The 20,988-nt window shown below is 47.3% G+C and overlaps 1 protein-coding gene and 1 long non-coding RNA gene across 20 annotated transcripts; both read left to right on the top strand.

Moving 5' to 3' along the window:
* Positions 1–6: 6 nt before the first annotated feature.
* LOC123138924 (uncharacterized) lies at positions 7–7,674 on the top strand. 19 transcript variants are annotated; one of them, XR_006469390.1, is made up of 7 exons: positions 7–571; positions 1,014–1,085; positions 1,613–1,684; positions 2,211–2,823; positions 4,850–6,250; positions 6,887–6,983; positions 7,090–7,674. It is a non-coding gene; the product is annotated as an uncharacterized lncRNA (long non-coding RNA). The 19 variants fall into 19 exon arrangements; XR_006469385.1 differs by having other exon boundaries at positions 4,850–5,108; positions 5,268–5,325; positions 6,123–7,674; XR_006469384.1 differs by having other exon boundaries at positions 4,850–5,108; positions 5,293–5,325; positions 6,123–7,674.
* A 7,321-nt stretch (positions 7,675–14,995) lies between these two features.
* On the top strand, positions 14,996–18,567 carry LOC123138926 (pectinesterase). The gene is made up of 2 exons (XM_044558777.1): positions 14,996–16,037; positions 17,652–18,567. The coding sequence occupies exons 1-2, from the start codon at positions 15,116–15,118 to the stop codon at positions 18,374–18,376; spliced, it is 1,647 nt and encodes a 548-aa protein (XP_044414712.1). The 5' UTR covers positions 14,996–15,115; the 3' UTR covers positions 18,377–18,567.
* The last annotated feature ends 2,421 nt before the right edge of the window (positions 18,568–20,988 follow it).

The raw sequence follows: 20,988 nt of genomic DNA on the forward strand, positions 1-20,988 counted from the left end.
CTCCTGCCAGAGCCCACACCCCACCATACGTAGATCTGGCCGGGAGCCCCTCCACCACCATCCCCGCCCCTCCCGTGCGGCCTTCCTCGTCTCTGGTGATGAAGTTCGTCCCCGGATCCGTGACGACGGCGCCTCGGTGACAACCCCACGCGTGCGGCTTGGCCGGCCCAGATCCGATCTGGCGACCCCCCCCCCCTTCTGACTGGCTGATGCGTCCTCCGGCCCGGCATGCCCGCCTCCTCCCTTGGCAGCGGGGACTTGGTCTTGCTCCTCCCCTGGCCGCATCCTCCCTCGGCAGCACTCTCTCTTCATGTTGCATTCTTGCTGGTGGTGGTTGGGCTTGGTCACTTGATACATGTCTGATTGATGAACTTGATATTGCGACCTTTCACATCTTTAGGTTCTGGAAGTTAGATTATCTTGGCCTGGATGTGCATACTCGCCTGGTCAATATGATTTCCTGATTTGAGCATATGTTCTGTGTTGCAGGTCCTTGAGTTTGGGTGTGACTGGCCATTAAGCTTGGTGGCTCATAATATTTGCTCGATGGAAACCAAGCATACCACGGGAGGTAAGCATTCCCCGATTCTGGACACTTGAATGTCAACTTATCTCATCTTGGAGATCTTCTGACGTTCTGAATATGTGCACTCACTGTAATCTGTGTACTGTTTTAGATGTGTAATAAGTGGATACGTCCCTAATAGGGCACAGGTCCATATGGCATCTTTCTGCAGAAATTTGATTTAAGTGATCTTATTACTGTCTTATGCTAGCTAATATTTTTGCGATCAAGGTTGTGTTGGAAGAACTGATGGTTGGGTCCTCTGAATATCATCGTGTTACAGAAACAATGATCTTTTCTTAGTCTACTATAATGACTGCCTATTGTTGCACAACATCCATCCATCCTTATGCTATTCGGTTATTATTATTTTTGAACTGGGTTTAATCCCTTCACATTTCAAAGTGTTGTGTGTGCATTCGCATAACTACTTGTGTTACGAGTGCAGGATTCAAAGAATTTCTATTGGGAAATCAAAGGGGGCAATAACTTCAATTGGGAGAAGTCGCTAGAAAAGAAGGTCAGAGCGATAACCTTGGTTAAACACATTCGTTGTTAATATTTGGCAGACGTATAGATGATGCCTATGAGGCTATGACCCAATATCATTATTCTTTATCTTGCAGACTCAAGAAAAATATTAGATTAAATGGATTGTACAAGAGAATTATTTCTACTTTGGTATGACGATGTTCGAAAGGGCTAGAAGTATAATTGATTCTCATACTGTTTTTTTAAGTTGATGCTCATACTATTGAACTTAGCTAACTAGATGTTTCAAAGCAAAGGCACATGAAGAAACACATATTAGTTTCAACTGGTAGCTCTCATCAAAATTCCTAGAAAAGGTTTAGGAATATTTCCATGATAAATTTTTATATTAATTACTTGTACGGGTGATGGTAATGTTAACATGTTTTTTTGGCTCCTTTGTACACGGATTAGGCTTGTTCAGCACAACTCATTTTCTCAATATTAGGCTTGTTCTTTCTGTACTGAAAACAGTATTAGTAGTAGCATGCATTTTGACTCAGTTTTCTTTTGTAGGAGACCTCTACCTGGTAACCACATTCTCCACGTGGACGTGGGAATAAGAAAGCGTAGCAGAGACATGAAAAGGTGGGGTGCGACCTTGAAATGCTCATCAAATTGCTGGCTCCATGTTGCCTCTCCACTGTCATCATACTTGTCTGCATCAAGAATAGTGTAGGCACTGCTGCTGGGGGAGGGGCGCCGGTTGAGCTCCGTCGGGCAGCACTTCGAGCTGCTATAAAAATATCATGATCATCTTTTGGTGAATACAAAGATGTTTGTAACCTCATAAGCAGAGCTCTGTACTGCTGCTTGTATATTGAGAGATACTACAGGAATTTATACACTCATAGCTTATCTTTCTGATAACTGTCATGCATATATTTCAACTAAATTATGGTTATTGTTTATGTTTGTCAAACTAAGCCATTGATAGGATAATCAAAAGTAGTTGTTGATTGACAAAGCTAGACAACTTACAGACATTATACCAGCTAGGAATTTATTGATGGGACAAAATTATGTCATGGTTTATATACAGGTGATCGATACTTCAGGTAGCTCACTACTTGATTCCATAGATCATACACTAACAATTTTTCTTTGGATACAGCAAGGATCATACCCCACCCACGCGGCGGCACGACGCAGAAGGGCTACATGGGTTAATAGCGGCGTGTGCAATGGAAGGACGCCTACGAGAACAAGCTCGCCGAGGTCTTGGAATTCCAACCTAGGTAAACAAGTGAGCTCACTTTAACAGTTTACCCTTTTTTGGTGATGTGGGCTAACTCATTAATTAAGGGCTACTCAGCTCTGTATTTTTCTCTCTTTGGTAATAGAAATCCCCCTACATCGCCTCTGTTCGATTTTGGTAGCTATCCTTGTTCTAGATCATAGGGTTGTCATCTTCATATGTCATATGATATATAATTGATGCAAATTGCAGCTGACCCATCGTCTATCTGTAACCATTTATCTGTAGTTGTGCTCTTTGGCCAGAACGGTGGTATCTTTGGCCAGATGACTGGACCATCTTCTATGATCCAGAAGAAGCACCTCTCGCACAAACATGTATATTTATTTGTGAATTCGATCCTAACAAGAGTATTTGACCTTTAACATTTTTCTGACAGAAAGTATGACCACCAAAATTTCTTGGAATTCAATAGCTCCTAAAACAGATGTTTTGTCATAGTGAAGGAACCAGAGGGGAGGATATATAGGTATGCCCCGCCGTGACGCAGCCCTTGATCCGTCTTTGGTCAAGCTTCTGTATTATCTAATCATACTGAACATATATCTATTGCATCGCTAGAAGCTGAACTCACCATGTACTGATTATATATTTTGAAGGAAATATGCCCTAGAGGCAATAATAAAGTTATTATTTATTTCCTCATATCATGATAAATGTTTATTATTCATGCTAGAATTGTATTAATCGGGAACATGATACATGTGTGAATACATAGACAAACATAAAGTCACTAGTATGCCTCTACTTGACTAGCTCATTAATCAAAGATGCTTATGTTTCCTAACCATAGACATGTGTTGTCATTTGATTAACGGGATCACATCATTAGGAGAATGATGTGATTGACTTGACCCATTTCGTTAGCTTAGCACACGATCGTTTAGTATGTTGCTACTGCTTTCTTCATGACTTATACAAAGTTCCTACAACTATGAGATTGTGCAACTCCCGTTTACCGGAGGAACACTTTGTGTGCTACCAAACGTCACAACGTAACTGGGTGATTATAAAGGTGCTCTACAGGTGTCTCCAAAGGTACATGTTGAGTTGGCATAATTCGAGATTAGGTTTTGTCACTCCGATTGTCGGAGAGGTATCTCTGGGCCCTCTCGGTAATACTCATCACTTAAGCCTTGCAAGCATTGTAACTAATGAGTTAGTTACGAAATGATGTATTACGGAACGAGTAAAGAGACTTGCCGGTAACGAGATTGAACTAGGTATTGGATACCGACGATCAAATTCTCGGGCAAGTAACATACCGATGACAAAGGGAACAACGTATGTTGTTATGCGGTTTGACCGATAAAGATCTTCGTAGAATATGTAGGAACCAATATGGGCATTCAGGTCCCGCTATTGGTTATTGACCGAGAATGGTTCTAGGTCATGTCTACATAGTTCTCGAACCCGTAGGGTCCGCACGCTTAACGTTACGATGACAGTTTTATTATGAGTTTATAAGTTTTGATGTACCGAAGTTTGTTCGGAGTCCCGGATGTGATCACGGACATGACGAGGAGTCTCGAAATGGTCGAGACATAAAGATTGATATATTGAACGACTATATTCGGACACCGGAAGTGTTCCGGATGATTTCGGAGAAAACCGGAGTGTCGGGGGGGTTACCGGAACCCCCCGGGAGAGTATTGGGCCTTATGGGCCTTAGGGGAAAGGAGAGATGGGCGGCCAGCATGGGCCACGCGCCCCCTCCACCCTCTGGTCCGAATTGGACTAGGAGGGGGGCGGCGCCCCCCTCTTTCCTTCCCCCTCTTCCCCTTCCTCCCCCCTCCTAGTAGGAGTAGGAAAGGAGGAGTCCTACTCCTACTAGGAGGAGGATTCCTCCTCCCTTGGCGCGCCCAAAGGGGCCGGCCGGCCTCCCCCTCCCTCCTTTATATACGGGGGCAGGGGGCACCCCATATACACACAAGTTGATCTACAGATCGTTCCTTAGCCGTGTGCGGTGCCCCCCTCCACCATATTCCACCTCGGTCATATCGTCGCGGAGTTTAGGCGAAGCCTTGCGCCGGTAGAACATCATCATCATCACCACGCCGTCGTGCTGACGGAACTCATCCCCGAAGCTTTGCTGGATCGGAGCCCGGGAATCGTCATCGAGCTGAACGTGTGCTGAACTCGGAGGTGCCGTACGTTCGGTGCTTGGATCGGTCGGATCGTGAAGACGTACAACTACATCAACCGCGTTGTCATAACGCTTCCGCTTACGGTCTACGAGGGTACGTGGACGAACACTCTCCCCTCTCGTTGCTATGCCATCACCATGATATTGCGTGTGCGTAGGAAATTTTTTGAAATTACTACGTTGCCCAACATATTTCCCTGGTCACAATTAGATGGTTAATAATTTCATGCACACAATAGCAGATATTCAGATATTTGGAATTGTTTTGCTGTGTTCTTTCTATGAAAGATAAGCATGAATGCAGCGATGGCAAATCTAAACATCGTTGCCAATTTTCTCTTTCATGGAGTAGGATGAATGTCATGGCAGCAACTGCAAGCTGCAAAAACATTATTGTTACGGGGTGCACCAGTTTCAACTGTGTCTTCTTGCAAGCTCCTTGTCAAGGAGAGTCCCAAGGTCAGTCTGTACTCTGTTGGCTAATTAATCCATTGACTATGTCCTATGATTCTCTAGGAGCACTAAGAAATTGTATGTTTTTTTATAAGGTGACTGAAACAAAAATAATAATATTTTCACGCCACATCCAGGAGATGAAAACTTTATTGGTAAAAAGACACAAGCTTACCCTTTTCAGCTTGTCTCAAGCAATTAAGAGTTCCGTTCTTATTTTTGAGCACTTCGAATGTGTATCTCTTATGGACTAATACTTTCTGATCTGACACCCTAGTAACATCATGATTTTGTGTAATTTTTCTGAGTGCAAGGCTGGCTGACCCATTTTTTTACAAGGATTTGCAATACTGAGAGACTCAGCCTGCACTGGTAAAAATCCCAATTGACTTTGCCCTTGATTATTGCAATAATGGGTTGATTTTAGTGGTTTGGTCTGTGACGTGAATGTGAGCTAGAGTATAGGGATTACCTGTGCCACTATCAGTTGGCTTACAGTTTGGTGATCCAGCACAATCTTTCTATTTTCTTCAAATTCTTAAGCAATTACTCACGTTTGAAGAATGACGATGGAGCATACCTTCTTTTAGAAAACTATACTGTGGACCATGGGTGTTCAAGATTATATTGTGGTTTGGGCAATTGTGAGACGTCTATCACCATGAATTGCTTAGATGATGCACCAAAGTGGACCTATTTTGCATTCATGGACTTTGATATTTTTACTGATCTCATGGTTGTGAACATCAATGGTGTAAAGTATATGTATTGCTGCTCATAGATAAATCTTTACCGAGTTTTCATTTTATCATGTACACTTCAAGTCTTGCTTGCCAAACTTCCACAAGTTCATGTTAAATTGTTAACTGCCTCATGTTTGTTCTTCATTATTCCATATCAAAGTGATGTTGTCCAATGCGTCTGTTCCTGTCTGATGAAATTGCTTTCCATGAGGTATGCCCTGAAGATGACACAATATCATTCCTCTTGGTGCCTGTGCTAATATAACTCTTATTTTGAAAAAAAAAACAGTTTCTATGTATTTGGGAGCAGGATATTAGGTAGAAATCTTTTGGTGAACTGCAGATTTAAGCGTCTCTGGCGAGTTCTTTGTCGGTCAGCACCACCTCCCTTGGCGCTTGACCTAGCAGATGTGTGTGCGTGTGCAGATCACCCATGCCTCCACTACGCCACCTGCTGTTGGATGGCACTGGCCGTCCAAGCGTGTGGAACTGGAAGGACTGTCCTTCATGGTGGCACAACTCAGCTCGGAGGATAAAAGACCAAGGTCCTGCAGGTAACATCCCATCAACTACCTGTCTACTCCCTCCGTCCCAATATAAGTGACTCAACTTTGTACTAACTTTAGTACAAAGTTAGTACAAACTTGAGTCACTTATTTTCGGACGGAGGGATTACTAAATAGAAAGCTTCCATCTTGATGTAATTTACTGGAGGTTAATCCTACTTGCTTGTTTGATAAACCTTGTCATATGCTTCATGTGAGGTTTCTTGTATTGGTAGCAGGCAATGAGTTACTATATATGATATCATATTCCAAATACAATTATTCAACTCATCAGTTCAGCAGATCCTACATAAAAGGAAAAGTGAACAGACAACATGCATTTGCTTTGGTTTATGGTTTTTTAGAGCATCACTAAGTTTGCCAAAAGAAATTCGCCCAAAACAAACATCACGACACTCCGTTTTAGCCTAAACAGAAGTGGCTTCAGTTTATGACATCTCTGAATTTTGAGAATAGTAGGACATGATCTGCAATTGCGCTTTGCAAGTTTTACTGATTTCTTGTGCAAGATCCTAAAACAGTTTACCATTTTGATCCCTAGATTTTCTTATATTGTCGAAGTTTCTTCCAAATAAATATACAATATGTTTGGGGTTTATCTGAGTGCCTAGCATGGTGCAACAGTTATATTTTTCTTCAACGACGGTGAAAGAGCTATCACTTATATCGATCTCCAATTCAAGTTCTTTTTTTCTATGGAGGGCACTGTAACTATCTCATGGTCAGAACATTGATCCTGTTAGTAATTTAGTCTATAATATTTAGTTTCAAAAGATAATTTCTCTTGAGTGAGAAGTTTCCATTTCTCTTGAGTGAGAAATTTCCAGAGGGCGGCGGTGTTGAAGGGAGCCGCTGGCGCTGGCCAAGATCCCAACCGATGGACGTGCCTGGTCGCTGGATCCAGTTCACGCGTTGGCTTGGGGGCACCTCGGGGATGTCACCGGTGTTGGAGGCGTCCACAATAGTGCGGGATGGGGACCGAGCGTCGGGGCATGTCGCGGGTTCCGGTTGAGGGCTTGATCATATAACTGAATTCTTATTGCTTGCTTTCTGACATTGTGACATTGAACACTAGAGCTGAATTGACTCTCTTCACAAGACTCACTTTGATACAGCCTTCATGTGAAGTTTTCAAGTACTACATATAGGAGGGGGCAGGAGTGGCTGCAATCTTGCTACGAAATGACACTTATGGAGCTTCTTTACCTAACATGGCCAAGAAGTCTGCAAACTCCAGTAATCGTAGAGTAGAGCCGGTTGGATACATATTTGCAGAGTGCATGTAGTGTGTGTGTCAGATATACAGTGGGAAAACACAACAATGCAAGTGTCAGATCCTGTTCTCGATGCAATTTTGCGACTCTATTCTGGACTGTAAGCAATTGGTTGATGTTAAGCTGAAACTCGGATCAGTCTTGTGGCTCTTGTGTACCTATATGCCTAGATTATTTAATAATGGTATATGAACTATATCTTCCTGTATAGGATGATCAATTGCCAGGAATAGAAAGACTATGGTTTTGATTTTTATCATGTTTTTGTGATTAGCTTCCTGGTAGACTGGACTTCCAGTTATCTGCTAGACTAAATAATTTCTAGCTGATTTTTAACTATTGATTAGTACACAGAGATGAATTATGTTGGTCTCAAAATGCAACACATTTCTTGGATGCCTTGACTGCATGCATACTTGTGTTATATTCTCTCCGTCCCAAAATAAGTGTCTCAAGTTTGTACTAACTTTAATACAAATTTGTAATAAGCTTGAGACACTTATTTTGGGATGGAGGGAGTATGTGATATGCTCATGATATATGTTGGATGGTGTCTTCCTTTTTTAGCTTGATTAGATGCAAATGTGGACGTGTTTGTGGGAGACTTTGCATGGCCTGGTCCTTACAACATCGTTGGTGGCCCGATTTTATGTGTGGCTGGTAGCTGGTCTATTTTTTCTTGGGAACAGTCAAAATGAGTTGTATGCTGCTAGCTGTGGACGGGAAAATACATGGATGAACCCAAGTACATCTGCACCCACTTCGAAAGACATATTTATAAGTTTTTTAAAAATCTAAAATTGTTGCACATGTACATTTTCATATTCTATGTGTGCGCCGAGCTGTGGTGGAGTGTGTCCATGCGGTGACGATGACAGGCGCTCGGTGGTCGGTTACGGAGGGCACGGTCGGCGCAAGTCCTGCATATTTCCCTCGTGATGATCGTCGTCAGAGTCGGAGTTGTCGGTTGTTCGCGCGTGTGGCCTTCTGTTGGCATGTGCTGCATGGTTTCTGTGCAGCTGTTGTAGCTTTGTGATCCCATGTTGGTGGCCAGGTTGGCCGGTGGTACCCATATTATGTGGGTTGGATTGTATCGGTTTTAGCCCGGTTTTCCATCAATTAATCGGGCAATTCTCTTCTTAATCAATGAAAATGGCAAGTCTTTTGCCTCGGTTCAAAAAAAAGATTCGAAGGAATTATTTTTCGTGTGCAAAAAAGTGTCTCATGGAACCCTATTTTCAACCATTGAAATTTGGCTTTTTTTGTAATGGCAAAATAAAATGATGTATCTTTACAAAAGTTTGTGTTGCGCACATATTTTTGCAGAGATGTAGGCGAGAAATCTTGTTTTAGAATTATTTATGACATTTAAAAATGCGTTTAACATGCATTTCTAAGAGATGGGTGCATATACACTCAGGCTGCAGGTGGGACTATATATGGGAGTCCCATCACAATCCACCTAGTCCCAATATCGGTTTGTGTTGAAAAAGTGGACATCCCACTAAAACAAACATAGATTAAGTGGAAATAAGTGGGATTCCCATTTAACAAAGCAAAGCATTTTACCGAGCAGCAGTACGCTAGTACAGAGAAACATGGCCACATTCGGAAGCACATTCAGAGCAGCATGCACACACCACCTCCAGCGCGACCCAGCACCGGCTCTCCGGGCCGCCGCCGTCGTCGTCGACGAAATAATCATTGGTGCGTTGGTGCTCGCCGTCGTTGAAGCCTGCCATGGCATGGTACGTTTGCCATCTGATTTCAGGAATGAAACAGGGGAGCTGGGGCTCCTTCACTCGAAAAAAACTGAAACAACGACCTCCCATGCACGCACTAGCATCGATGGCGTTCCTGTCGGCGCATCTGAACGCGTCGACGACGCCGGGCGCGTCCTTGGCCGCCACCATCCTCGACGGTGTGAGGTCCTCGCGGCGGCCGTCAAAGCTCACCTGGGGGCTCACCTAATGCATTTTCCTGACGGCACCGCCGGCGCCGGCCGCGGCCTGCCGGAGCTAGCAGAAGAAGACAGCGCCCTTGGTGTGCACAGCGTCCGTCACGAGCTTCACGGCGCCCAGATCCCTCGATTGTTCCCGGCGCAACGCGAGTAGCCTCGGTGTTGGGGAGGCCGCCGGGGTTGGCGCCGTGTGAGGAGGAAGAAGCAGAGGCGCGATGGCGGACTGACGGCGGCCGGAGCAAGCTGCGGCACCGTCCTCTTCTCTGCTGATTGGGGCACGACCTACTAGGGTCGATGTATAATAGGCAAAGGTGGACTCCCAACGGGATAGGTGGGCTAACCCGATTACTATTTTTTCTTTCCAATGGGCTCCCACTAAAGCAAATTAAGTGGAATGGGCTAATTAGTCCCACTTAATTCCACCTCCACTTGCAGCCTGAATATACACGGCGATCTTCTTTTTGTACCTATGAACATTATGATTCAGTAATAAAGCTTTGTGAGATTCTCAAAATAAAAAAACCTAACAGGCGGTGGTGGATCGACGCAAGTAAACAAAGCTGGAGAGGAAATTCACGACGGCGGAAAAGTCTACAGAAGCAGAGCTTGGGTCTGCTCTGCACCATCGAAGAACCCACGGCAGTACGAGTGCTCCGGTACAACCTGCAGCAATCGCTGCTAGCACAGAAGGCCACGCCGAACGCAGTGTGTACCACCCATCAGTCGCGCTCACCAAGCAGAACACGCACAGGTACAGGTACACTACACTGGGCCACTCGACACACCAGCTAGCAGCTACTGCAGGCCATAGCAGCTAGTAGTACAGGCCGGAAAATTATGATATTCAAATCCCAATATTATTTCTGTAGATTACAGCTGACACTTATATCAGTTGTAAGCATACACAAGTCCCAAAAATAAAATTTGCTTCTTCCTTTTTATTTTCCATCTAACCATGTTATCTTCCACAACCTAGTGTAATGCATCTACCAGGGTTCTGCTATATCTTACTACAAGGTCCTTTTGAATATGATATATCTCCGACCTTCGTCTTTACATTTTGGTACTGTAACTAGCTTTGTGAAAGATATGATGTACAATCCGCCTAGAACTGGGTTAGCTCCATTGGCAACTACTCTCTCAACGTAGCTCTAAAAACTTGGTTCACATTCATCAAAACCTAGCAAAAGTGTAACCCTCTAGTCTATTTTTATTCGATAGAAATGGTTTTTGAAGAGATTTCTTAGTCAGTAGAGTTTGCCAAACCTGAGTTTCCCAAGTCACTTACTCAAAAAGCTACCCCCTCCGTCCCAAAATAAGTGTCTTAATCTTTAGTAAAAAGTTAAGGCACTTATTTTGGGACGAAGGGAGTATGATTTATGGTTGTCAGATCCATAATTCCCAAACCACAACAACCTTGAGGCATAACAAGCAATAGGTCAATTAACAAAGTTTTTTTTGTTACATTCAAACCAAAGCATCGAAGATCCGTGATGCTCCATTTTTTATAACCCCCTTTTGAGCTTCTAGGAAAGACAAGATGCACAAAGGTATGCTAATCATAGAAGCCGTCATAAGAACAACTATGTCCACATAGATTGAATGTTTCCTTTCCACCCAGTGGCGGAGCCACCTCGCCGTGACCCCGAGCAATGAGGAGATTACCTTTGTAAGTTTTTGTAACCTAAATTCAGGAGACAAAAATAGGCATAAACTTCTGAAAAATGTGGTATCATAAACTGTAGGTACGATTGCACTCCTAATGTTTAAATCACACATGAGTAAAGTATCAAAAGAAATACCTCCAAATCCCTCTTGTTTTCCTCTCGGAATTCTAGATCAACTTTTTGTAAGCAAACCATCTACTTTTTTCGAGGGTACGCCAAAGGCGTACCATAGCTTTATAGAAGAAGAGAAAGTTATGTACAAGAGATTACATGGTAGGTAGATGGCCCTGAAAAGAAACCTCCACCGTACCCTCCACTCCTAGCATCAAAAACCTACTACTCACACAACGTAGTTACTCTGGTGCCTCCTGCTCTAGACCACAGCTCTAATTCTTGCCAGATCAGGTCCACGGTTCCTACTACATTCCTCAAGTCATTCCTTCCAAAGACCCTCCCATTGCGTTGCTTCCAAATGTTCAAGCAGATCGACGTGATCACCGAGTCAAAACCCTTCCTCTGCCTCTTCGGGATATGCTTCCTCGTGGTATGCCACCAGTCATCAATTGTGGAATGTTGTGTCGGACAAAGGTTTGGGTTAATGTTCATTCTGCAGAAGCAAATGTACCACACCTGCCTTGCAAACACACACTGCATAGTGATGTGATCAACAATGTCCTCCTCCTGCTCACAAAGATAGCATGGCGACCTTTGGTCCTGTAAACCATGACAAAATCGTCTGTCCGCCGTCCAGAGTCTGTATTGCACCGCCAGCCACATGAAAAGCTTGCACACCAGCAGTGCCCAACACTTCCATATGGCCGCATAAGCTCGAAACCTAATACCTCCCATGCAGAGCATCTTGTAAGCTAAAGACGCAGTGTAGACTCCTTCTCGGTTCCAAGACCAAATTGGCTTGTCCTCGGTCCCAGGCTCCAGCTGCAGATCCATCAGAATCTCCCACAAGCGAATGAATTGAGCCAAACCTTCCGTGCATAGCTGGCCTACAATGTCATCCATCCACTCGTGCATCCACAACGCATCCTTCACACGCCTTCTATTCAGAACATGTGTTCTGACTTGTTTATAAACCAGCGGTGCCAACTCTCCAATTGTAGCTCCGCTGATCCATCTATCTCTCCAGAACAGAACTTCCGTTCCCTCGCCCACCTGCCACTTCACAAGACTAGCGAATGTTGCACTTGCTTGTTTGTCCGGGGTCCAGTTCAAGCCTTGCCACAGCCTCGTGTCATCTGTCCTAGATAACCACTTCCATCTCATTCTGAGGGCAATCCCTTGCTTATACAGGTCAACCACCCCCAGCCATCCAAGCTCTTTTGGTCGACAAACAAGCTTCCATGACACCAAACAGCGGCCACCGTGGACTTCCTCTGATCCAGCCCAAAAGAAAGCTCTACAACCCTTATCCACCCGCTCCAAAGCCCATTTTGGAGCTTCAGCAACAATCAGATGGTGGGTCGGCCTTGCCCTCATCACATGGCTGACCAGAATCAATCTTCCTGGCCTTGTCACAAACCCTCTCTGCCATCCCGGGACGATACGAAGTGCAGCATCCACCACCAGTTGCTACTCTGATCTCTTAAGCTGCTTGATACTAAGCTGCAACCCAAAGTATTTGCACGGGAAAGTCTCCATCTTCCAAGGCAAGGCCTCCTTCACAAGTTGTTCGTCTTTGATCTCTGCTCTGATCATAATAGCCGCCGACTTATTGTAATTGACTCTCAAGCCCGGAGCTTCTCCAAAGATCCCAAGAACTTCCTTGACAAAGAATAAATCTGACACCGTGGGCTTGATGAAGAACACCACATCGTCCGCGTAAAGGGATAAACGCTGCATTGGGCTACAACCATTCATCCTGCTCAACACATCTGACTCATGGGCTTTGATCACAATCTCGGTCAACACGTCCATGGCAATGACGAATAGGAGGGGTGATACCGAATCTCCTTGCCTCAGCCCCTCTGCATGCATAAATTTTAGCCTGACTGAATCATTCACCACCATTCTAGAGCTTGCCGAAGTGAGCAGGGACCCGATCCATGCAATCCAGTGCTCCGTGAACCCTTTTGCTCTAAGGACCTCGAAAAGGAAAGGCCATGAAAGTGAATCAAAAGCCCTAGAGATGTCCAACTTCAGCAAAACACCTCTGGCCTTCCTTTTATGGAATCTTCTCGCCATTTGCCGGACCAACAGAAAATTGTTATAGATGTTTCGGCCAATAATGAAAGTCGACTGGTTTATATGCACCAACTCTCCCATTCTCGGCCTTAATATGGTTGCCAACAGCCTGGATGCTAGCTTTGGCATGCTATGGACAAGGCTAATTGGCCTGAAGTCATTGATGCCGCAAGCCTCAGGGGTTTTAGGAATGAGTGTTATGATAGCATGGTTAAGCCGCCCAAAACCAACCCTATTGCCCAGAAAGAACTTGTGCAGAGCTGCAGTCAAATCTCTTTTAATGATCTCCCATGCCTTTTGGAAAAACAGGCCAATAAATCCATCTGGCCCTGGAGCTTTGTCCGTCGGCATCTCCTTCACCACCTCCCAAACTTCCTCCTCCAAGAACATAAGCTCCTGGTCATCAAGATTGACAGGCTGAATGCCCAACGCCTCAAGGTCAAGCGAGTGTTCCCTGGCCCCCTTTCTCCCCAGCAAATCTCTATAGGCATTATAGAAGTGCTCCTCCAATATAATTTCGGAGGTTAAAGAAGGACACAGATTTTTTGTACGCTGTATGCTTATTATTATTTTCAAACATTCCCGGTTGTTTTGCTAGGCGAGGAGGGAATTGTGAGAGACTAAAAGCTACCCAAAGCTATCTTTTTTGTTTTCCCCAAACAGAACCAAGCTTCGAATACTTTCCCTCGAACTGAGCCGCACCACCCAAAGTCCAAGAGATGGACTGACAGATCAAGGTAGTGGTGATCCGCCAGGCTCGAAATCTCCAAGATGCATAGGATCAGTACGTCACGCGACGACGGGGGTTGGGACGTCGTACTGCGAGCATGGCGTACCAGCTCCAGAGTCCAAGCGATTGACCGACATATCCTCACGGTGCTACTGGTGAGCTTGCCCCAGTTGGGCACCGGCTCGAACATGGCTAGCTATGATTTATGTCACGACTCGACGGGGGTTGGGACGATGGCTCTCAGTCTCAGAACAGTCGCGTACAGTACCATCGTACCCACGAGGCTGCGCGGGCCAGCCGCGCCGACGCCGGCAGCGGCAGGACACACACCACATGCGACGCCCAGCCGGTTCGTACGTATGCAGTGCAGGGGCTCTCAACTTGGAACTTTCGGTGGCTGTCGCGTGGCGCCTCTCTAACTGACACGACGACGGTGGCAAATTTTCGCCCGACAACGGCCGCGTCAAGCCGTCCACTGCAACGTACCGGGACGACGCACCATCTCAAATTGGCCTGGATCAGTCTTGGATGTAGATGGTTTTTGCAAAACCGCGACCAGACTTTCCTGGGCTTTTTGCATGTGTTGCATTCGAATCACTGGAAAAGGCATTTCCTAGTGTGCTCGACTCATAAGCTTTGTCGAATATGAAATGCGGTTCAATAATACGTCCTTGGGGTGTGTATGTCTCACCGAACTGCATACTGTATGTGCATTGTCTTTAGGAAGACAAAAATTATCAATGCTTAACGATTAAGCAAGTAAGACATTACCTAGGTCTAGCATTTTTGCTGGAGAGGAAATTCCCGACGGCGGAAACGGCAACGGAAGCAGAGCGTCGGTCTCCGTTGGGTCTGCACCATCGAAATCGAAGAACCCAGTAACCCACGGCAGTGCCGGTGCAGGCTGCAGAGCAGCTACTGCCGCGGGCACAGAAAGCAGCGCCCATATATGCCAATGCCACCCATCGGTCGCCCTCGCCAAGAGATGCACTGGGTCTGCCACTGAGCCACCAAACCAGCGCGGCCATGGCGCCGACGTCTCCGACCTCCGCGCCTCGTCTCCTCCTCGCGCTCTCCCTCAGCCTCCTCCTCACCAGCGCGCACCAGCTGACGACGCCATCGCCGCCCGCGCCGTCGGCCGCCGGCATCTCGCCTGAGCTCGTGTCCACGCTGCGCGAGGCGCTGGGCGCGATCAAGGACGTCGCATCCATCGTCTCCTCCTTCCCCATCGTCGGAGGCGTCCTCGGGGGCGACGACCTCCGGCTCTCCTCCGCCATCACGGACTGCCTCGACCTGCTCGACCTCTCCTCCGACGAGCTGTCCTGGTCCATGTCCGCCGCTTCGCCGACGACCGCGGGCGTGGGGGCCGCAGGCCGCGTCGGCACGGGCGACGCGCACGCCGACGTCCGGGCGTGGCTCAGCGGCGCGCTCGGCAACCAAGACACCTGCAAGGACGGCCTCGACGACACCGACTCGGTGCTCGGCTCCCTCGTATCCATCGGCCTCCAGGCCGTCACGTCCCTGCTGGGCGACGGCCTCGGGCAGGTCGCCGCCGGCGAGGAAGCCGCGTCGTCCGTCCGCACCAGTGGCCGCCGGGGGCGCGGCCTCGGCCAGGGGGCTCCTCGCCACCCGCACTGGCTGGGCGGCAGGGAGCGCCGGCTGCTGCAGATGCCGGTGGGTCCGGGAGGAATGCCGGTGGACGCGGTGGTGGCGCAGGACGGGAGCGGCAACCACACGACTGTCCAGGCGGCCCTCGACGCGGCGCCGTCGGAGCGCGACGACGGCCGGTACGTCATCTACGTGACGCGCGGCGTGTACAGGGAGACGGTGGAGGTGAAGAAGAAGAAGTGGAACGTGATGTTGGTGGGCGACGGCATGGGCGCCACCGTGATCTCCGGCCGGCTGAACTACGTCGACGGCTACTCCACCTTCCGCACCGCCACCGTCGGTGAGTTGGTGCTCTGCTGCTCCATGCAATTCCATCAATCTAGCAGTCCTTCCGTTAATTCCAGAAAATTAAGTTGATTGTGCGAGTTTAAGGCGTGGTCAAGGTCAAATCGTAGCATGCACCATGCACTCAATGGCTCTTGTGATGCTTCGGATGCATGCGCCCCCACACACTAGACCAGCCTATCTCTGCCATTGCTTTGCTTAAGCCTGCACGGTCGATCACCTGAGATGTTAGCTCGTGACCACCTCCACGAGATGCATGTAGCTGGAGTGGCACGGTCAATGTGCCATAATTGTACTGTCTGGACGAGATGCTGCGGCTGCGGCATACGGTTCCGTTAAGGCGCATGCCGAGTTGCAGTACCGTGGTACAACTCTGCTCCATCCTTATCGCAATGTCACTGTGTAGTACTCGCTCCGTTCGAAATTACTTGTCGCAAAAATGGATGTATCTACATCTAGATACATCCATTTTTGCGACAAGTAATTTCGAACGGAGGGAGTATTTTGGTTTTCTTTCTACAGTGGATATTGTTACCTGCCTAGGTCGCTTCTGGTGCATGTACTACACGCACTGCACTCCAGCTACCCACCCAGCCAGTGTCTAATACACCGTTCGTCTAATCTTGGCCGTGGTGTGTGCAGTGTGCACATTCAAGTCCTGACTCCTCCTGACACCTTCCCGGATCGATCACGCGCCTAGCTTGAATAATGTAGAACATGCAGCATCCATTAATAGAGCTAGGGGGTAGTTGCACTTGCAATTCAGCGACGAATTCAATGGACGATACCACATGTCGCACAGGTTGGCCTTGGTTGCTTGGCTCAACGAGTCAAAGTACATGGCCCGCTCCCAGGCTCTACGCGTGGCACACTGTTGTCCGTGAGACAGCAGGTCGTGCCGGTGGCCATGCGGTGCGGTGCACGGCATGAAACGTTCTCTTTGCAGCGACTCGTACTTCTTTGTACTGGCAGCGCCGCGCCGTGCTTATACTTTTCCCAAAGGGCCAAGCTGCCGAGTGCCAACCCAAGCCACGAGACCTCGCATCGTACTACGTTCTGTAGTCGATCATGGGATGCAGATGCAGGGGTCACGCTGCTGAGACTCAGATGGGCACGTCGTTTTCTCCTTTTGCTTGCCGTCGGTCGCACACAGTGCCGGGGGAGAGATCGCCGACAGACACAGCAGTGATCGGGCTGGTGCTGCCCGATCTTTTGCTTCTAGTCCGGGCGTCATTCAGCTCTGTGGTGGCGTAGAAAGCTTCAGTTCCATGCATGGCTTTATCAGCAGCTGATGCTGATCGATGCGTGCCAAACCCTCGTCGGTCTGACAAGCACGTTATACTATCACAAGCTTACCACTACTACTTGTCGCACGACCGACTTGGTTAACTTCATTGTCAGCGGATGTTCGGATCCAAATGACCAAATCATGCGAGATATATATGCCTATATATGCTTCTGACCCCCAAGAATTACTGTTACTGAGTACTGACCTCATTGATCCTGTCATTTCATATTCATAGGATATTCATAGCTGTGCGTGTGAATTGTGATTAACACCTGATGTTTTTTTCTGGCTGACGTGGCGTTGTTCATGCATGCATTGCAGCTGTGGTGGGGAAGGGGTTCATCGCGCGAGACGTGACGTTCGAGAACACCGCGGGGCCGGCCAAGCACCAGGCGGTGGCGCTGCGGTGCGACTCAGACCTCTCTGTCTTCTACCGCTGCGCCTTCGAGGGCCACCAGGACACGCTTTACGCGCACTCGCTTCGCCAGTTCTACCGCGATTGCAACGTCACTGGCACTGTCGACTTCGTCTTCGGCAACGCCGCCGCCGTCTTTCAAAACTGCCACCTCCTCGCCCGCGCGCCGCTGCCTGGCCAGAAGAACTCTATCACGGCCCAGGGCCGTTTCAACGCCTCCATGAACTCCGGCTTCACCTTCCAGTTCTGCAACGTCTCAGCACACGACGACCTCCTCCGCGCGCAGGCCAACCAGACCGACAAGGCCGCGACCACACAAACCTTCCTGGGCCGGCCGTGGAAGGCATACTCACGGGTGGTGTTCATGCAGTCGTACATCGGCGCCGTGGTGCGGCCCGAGGGGTGGCTCGCGTGGGACAACAACCAGTCCACGCTCGCCACGCTCTACTACGGGGAGTACATGAACACGGGGCCCGGCGCCAGCGTCGGCGGCAGGGTGAGGTGGCCGGGCTACCACGTGATGATGAGCCCCGCCGAGGCCAGCAACTTCACTGTAGCGCAGTTCATCGAGGGCAACATGTGGCTGCCGACCACGGGTGTCAGGTTCACGTCTGGGCTGCTTGCGTCTTGAACTCTTGATCATCATGTGAGTCTGCGTGCTCTGACTCTTGAGCGGTCTAGAAGTACTGGGTGCTGTCGTTCCTCATCACGTACTAATAGTACTATGGTTGGAACAAACTTTAGGGAATTAGTCGATGGGTTGTTATTCTTGAATGGGACATATTAAGGTTATGAATGGATGAAGTGTTTTTTCTCCTTTGATCAGTACGTATGATCTTTACCTACAACGGTTCTTCCTGTAGAAGCAAATAGTTCTCTATCTCGACCTTGCGCCTGTGTTCACATTCATCTCTCACCGCCTTGCCACTTTTCCTTTTTGCTTCCTTCTCTGCGAAGTCTAACTTGGCTTGCATGGCTTCCACCACCAAGCCCTTTGTTGTGATCACCTCATCGACTTGATGCGGCTTCTCATTCTATTGTGAGCATATCCTTTGTCCTATTTCTTCCATCGAGCCGCCCCTTGCTTGACCCTTCCTAGGCCTCCTCTCACCCTTATCACCATCTTCAACCTCCCAAGAAGACGAGTTACTTGACATCTCGCTTTCTTCGATGGAGCATCATCACTCCTTGTCTTCTTCTCGTTGTGCTCAAGCAAGTTTCAAAATGTCGAAACACACAATACTTGCCCTTTGACTTTCTCAGTTGTTTGTACCTCTTTTGAACAATCCCATCGTAAAACATACAATTGGAAGCTGAGCAACATTGTTCAAATACATATAAGGCTCGGTCAATATTTCCAATGTTCACAGACATGACAAACACTCACATATTCATCATTGTGGCACCACTAGGAGGCACATCCCCACTAGGAGGCACATCCCCACTTCCTCCAAACAACCCGTTCATCGATTGCAAGCCTAAAAAAATGATGCTCCGATGACTTGTGAGGGACTTGAGTGAGCGTTGGGGCGTTCCCTTCACAAATTTGTTGTAGTTTCCTCCTCGACATGTTTCAGATACTTTACACCGATATGATCATTCCTGTGACCACATCAAATATGATGCTCTCCAATGCTCGGACCAAGGTATATCTTCATCACTCGTGTAGTTTGCTTGCCTTGACCTCTTCTTGAGGCTTGAGAAGTATCAAATTGGTCCATGTGCATCTCTCTCCTCCTCCTCCTCCTCTCTCTCTCTCTCTCTCTCTCCTCTCATCATATCCAGGGCCGGTCCTGAGATTTTGGGGGCCCGGGGCGAAACTAAAACTCGGGGCCCTTGATATAGACATCGTAATAATAATATGAATATATGTATACATGAAATATTTATCAGTAACACTTAAATGCATATAAAATCAGTATGCACGTCAAATGATTTATGTATATAGTACCTTAAGAGTTTCTTCTAGCATACCTCGATGCGAAGTCACTTATGATGGGGTTGATGTCAATGTCATCCACTGATTTCTTCTCCATGCATATAATGAGCCAAACCAGTTAATCTCTCTAGAGTCATTGTTGACCTCAATAAACTCTTCAATAATTTCAACTTCGAAAAGCTTCTTTCGGTCGATGCATTCCATCTTCTTAATAAACTAATCATTATCTATCATGTTCCTTTCCATTGCTTCATTTCCTATGATAATGAGCACATGAAAAATGTCTTCATACACCATCTACACGGTATTCCAGTTCTCCCTCTCTCATAGGCCCTTTCTCAACTAAGATATATCTTGCTTTATTATGAAGATTGTCCCAATTTCCTAGATCATTAGTATCGGGAGTATAAACTAGATATTCATCAACAGTATGATGTTGTGTTTGCGCATGTGATGAATTACGTACATTCTCAGAGCCACTTACATTGTTGTTGCCGATGTTGGTGTCGACATTTTCTTCTTACTGATCTGATTCTGAATCCCCATTAGTTGGTTGATCTTCCTCTTTCTCTATGGCAACCATCACCAACTCATCATCTTGGTTTATCGAAGCAATGGGAGCACTAGTATTACTCTTAAGAAATTTGTGAATATATCTCCGTGCTGTGATTGTACCAATTTATCAACAACTTTCTTTATTTTTCTTTTATCACTAGCCGATGGATAAGTCCTGTTTCTGGGCGGCATGATTATCAGTTGTAACACACAATGCTGGAAAAAGAAATGGTTGCGTCAGTTGCTAAATGGTGCCGGCTATGCATCAAGGGACGGTGATACATAATATACATTTGTGATATACCTGATGGTCAACTCTGTGATGACTGATGAGTGTCAGTGCGTATGCCTATAAAGAACCTGAAGGCTAGAGCGGGAGAGCAATTCAGTTGGAGCCACCGGGAATTGTAATCAGCAGCTCCGGCGAACTGGATTAGGAAGGAATTACTAGCAGCAGTATGGGCGCAGCAGTACGGCGGCGGCGGCTAGGGCTGGGACAGGTAATCGCTGCGAGATGGAAATCGTGGAATAGAAAGGGATCGTGATCGCTCATTTTTTTTAGGTGAAAGGGGTCGAGCCGGAATCGATCGCTAGGTGGATTCAGGCTATCGGCCTGCTGCTACTCCTTGCGCGAGCGCGCCTGCCATCAAGAAAGCCCATCGCCCTGGCCCCTTTGAACTTTTTTGGGACATAGGCCATAGCCTGCCTACGTACCTGGGTGGGGGCCCCTTGATTTTGGCGGCCCGGGG

Source organism: Triticum aestivum, chromosome 6B, assembly GCF_018294505.1.
Source record: "Triticum aestivum cultivar Chinese Spring chromosome 6B, IWGSC CS RefSeq v2.1, whole genome shotgun sequence".
In the NCBI taxonomy this organism is placed as follows: domain Eukaryota; kingdom Viridiplantae; phylum Streptophyta; class Magnoliopsida; order Poales; family Poaceae; genus Triticum; species Triticum aestivum.

Bases quoted from the DNA above. Each gene is read 5' to 3' on its own strand.
- LOC123138926 (XM_044558777.1), top strand. From the start codon at position 15,116: ATGGCGCCGACGTCTCCGACCTCCGCGCCTCGTCTCCTCCTCGCGCTC. The intron at 16,038-17,651 runs GTGAGTTGGTGC...CATGCATTGCAG, and splicing joins CTTCCGCACCGCCACCGTCG to CTGTGGTGGGGAAGGGGTTC.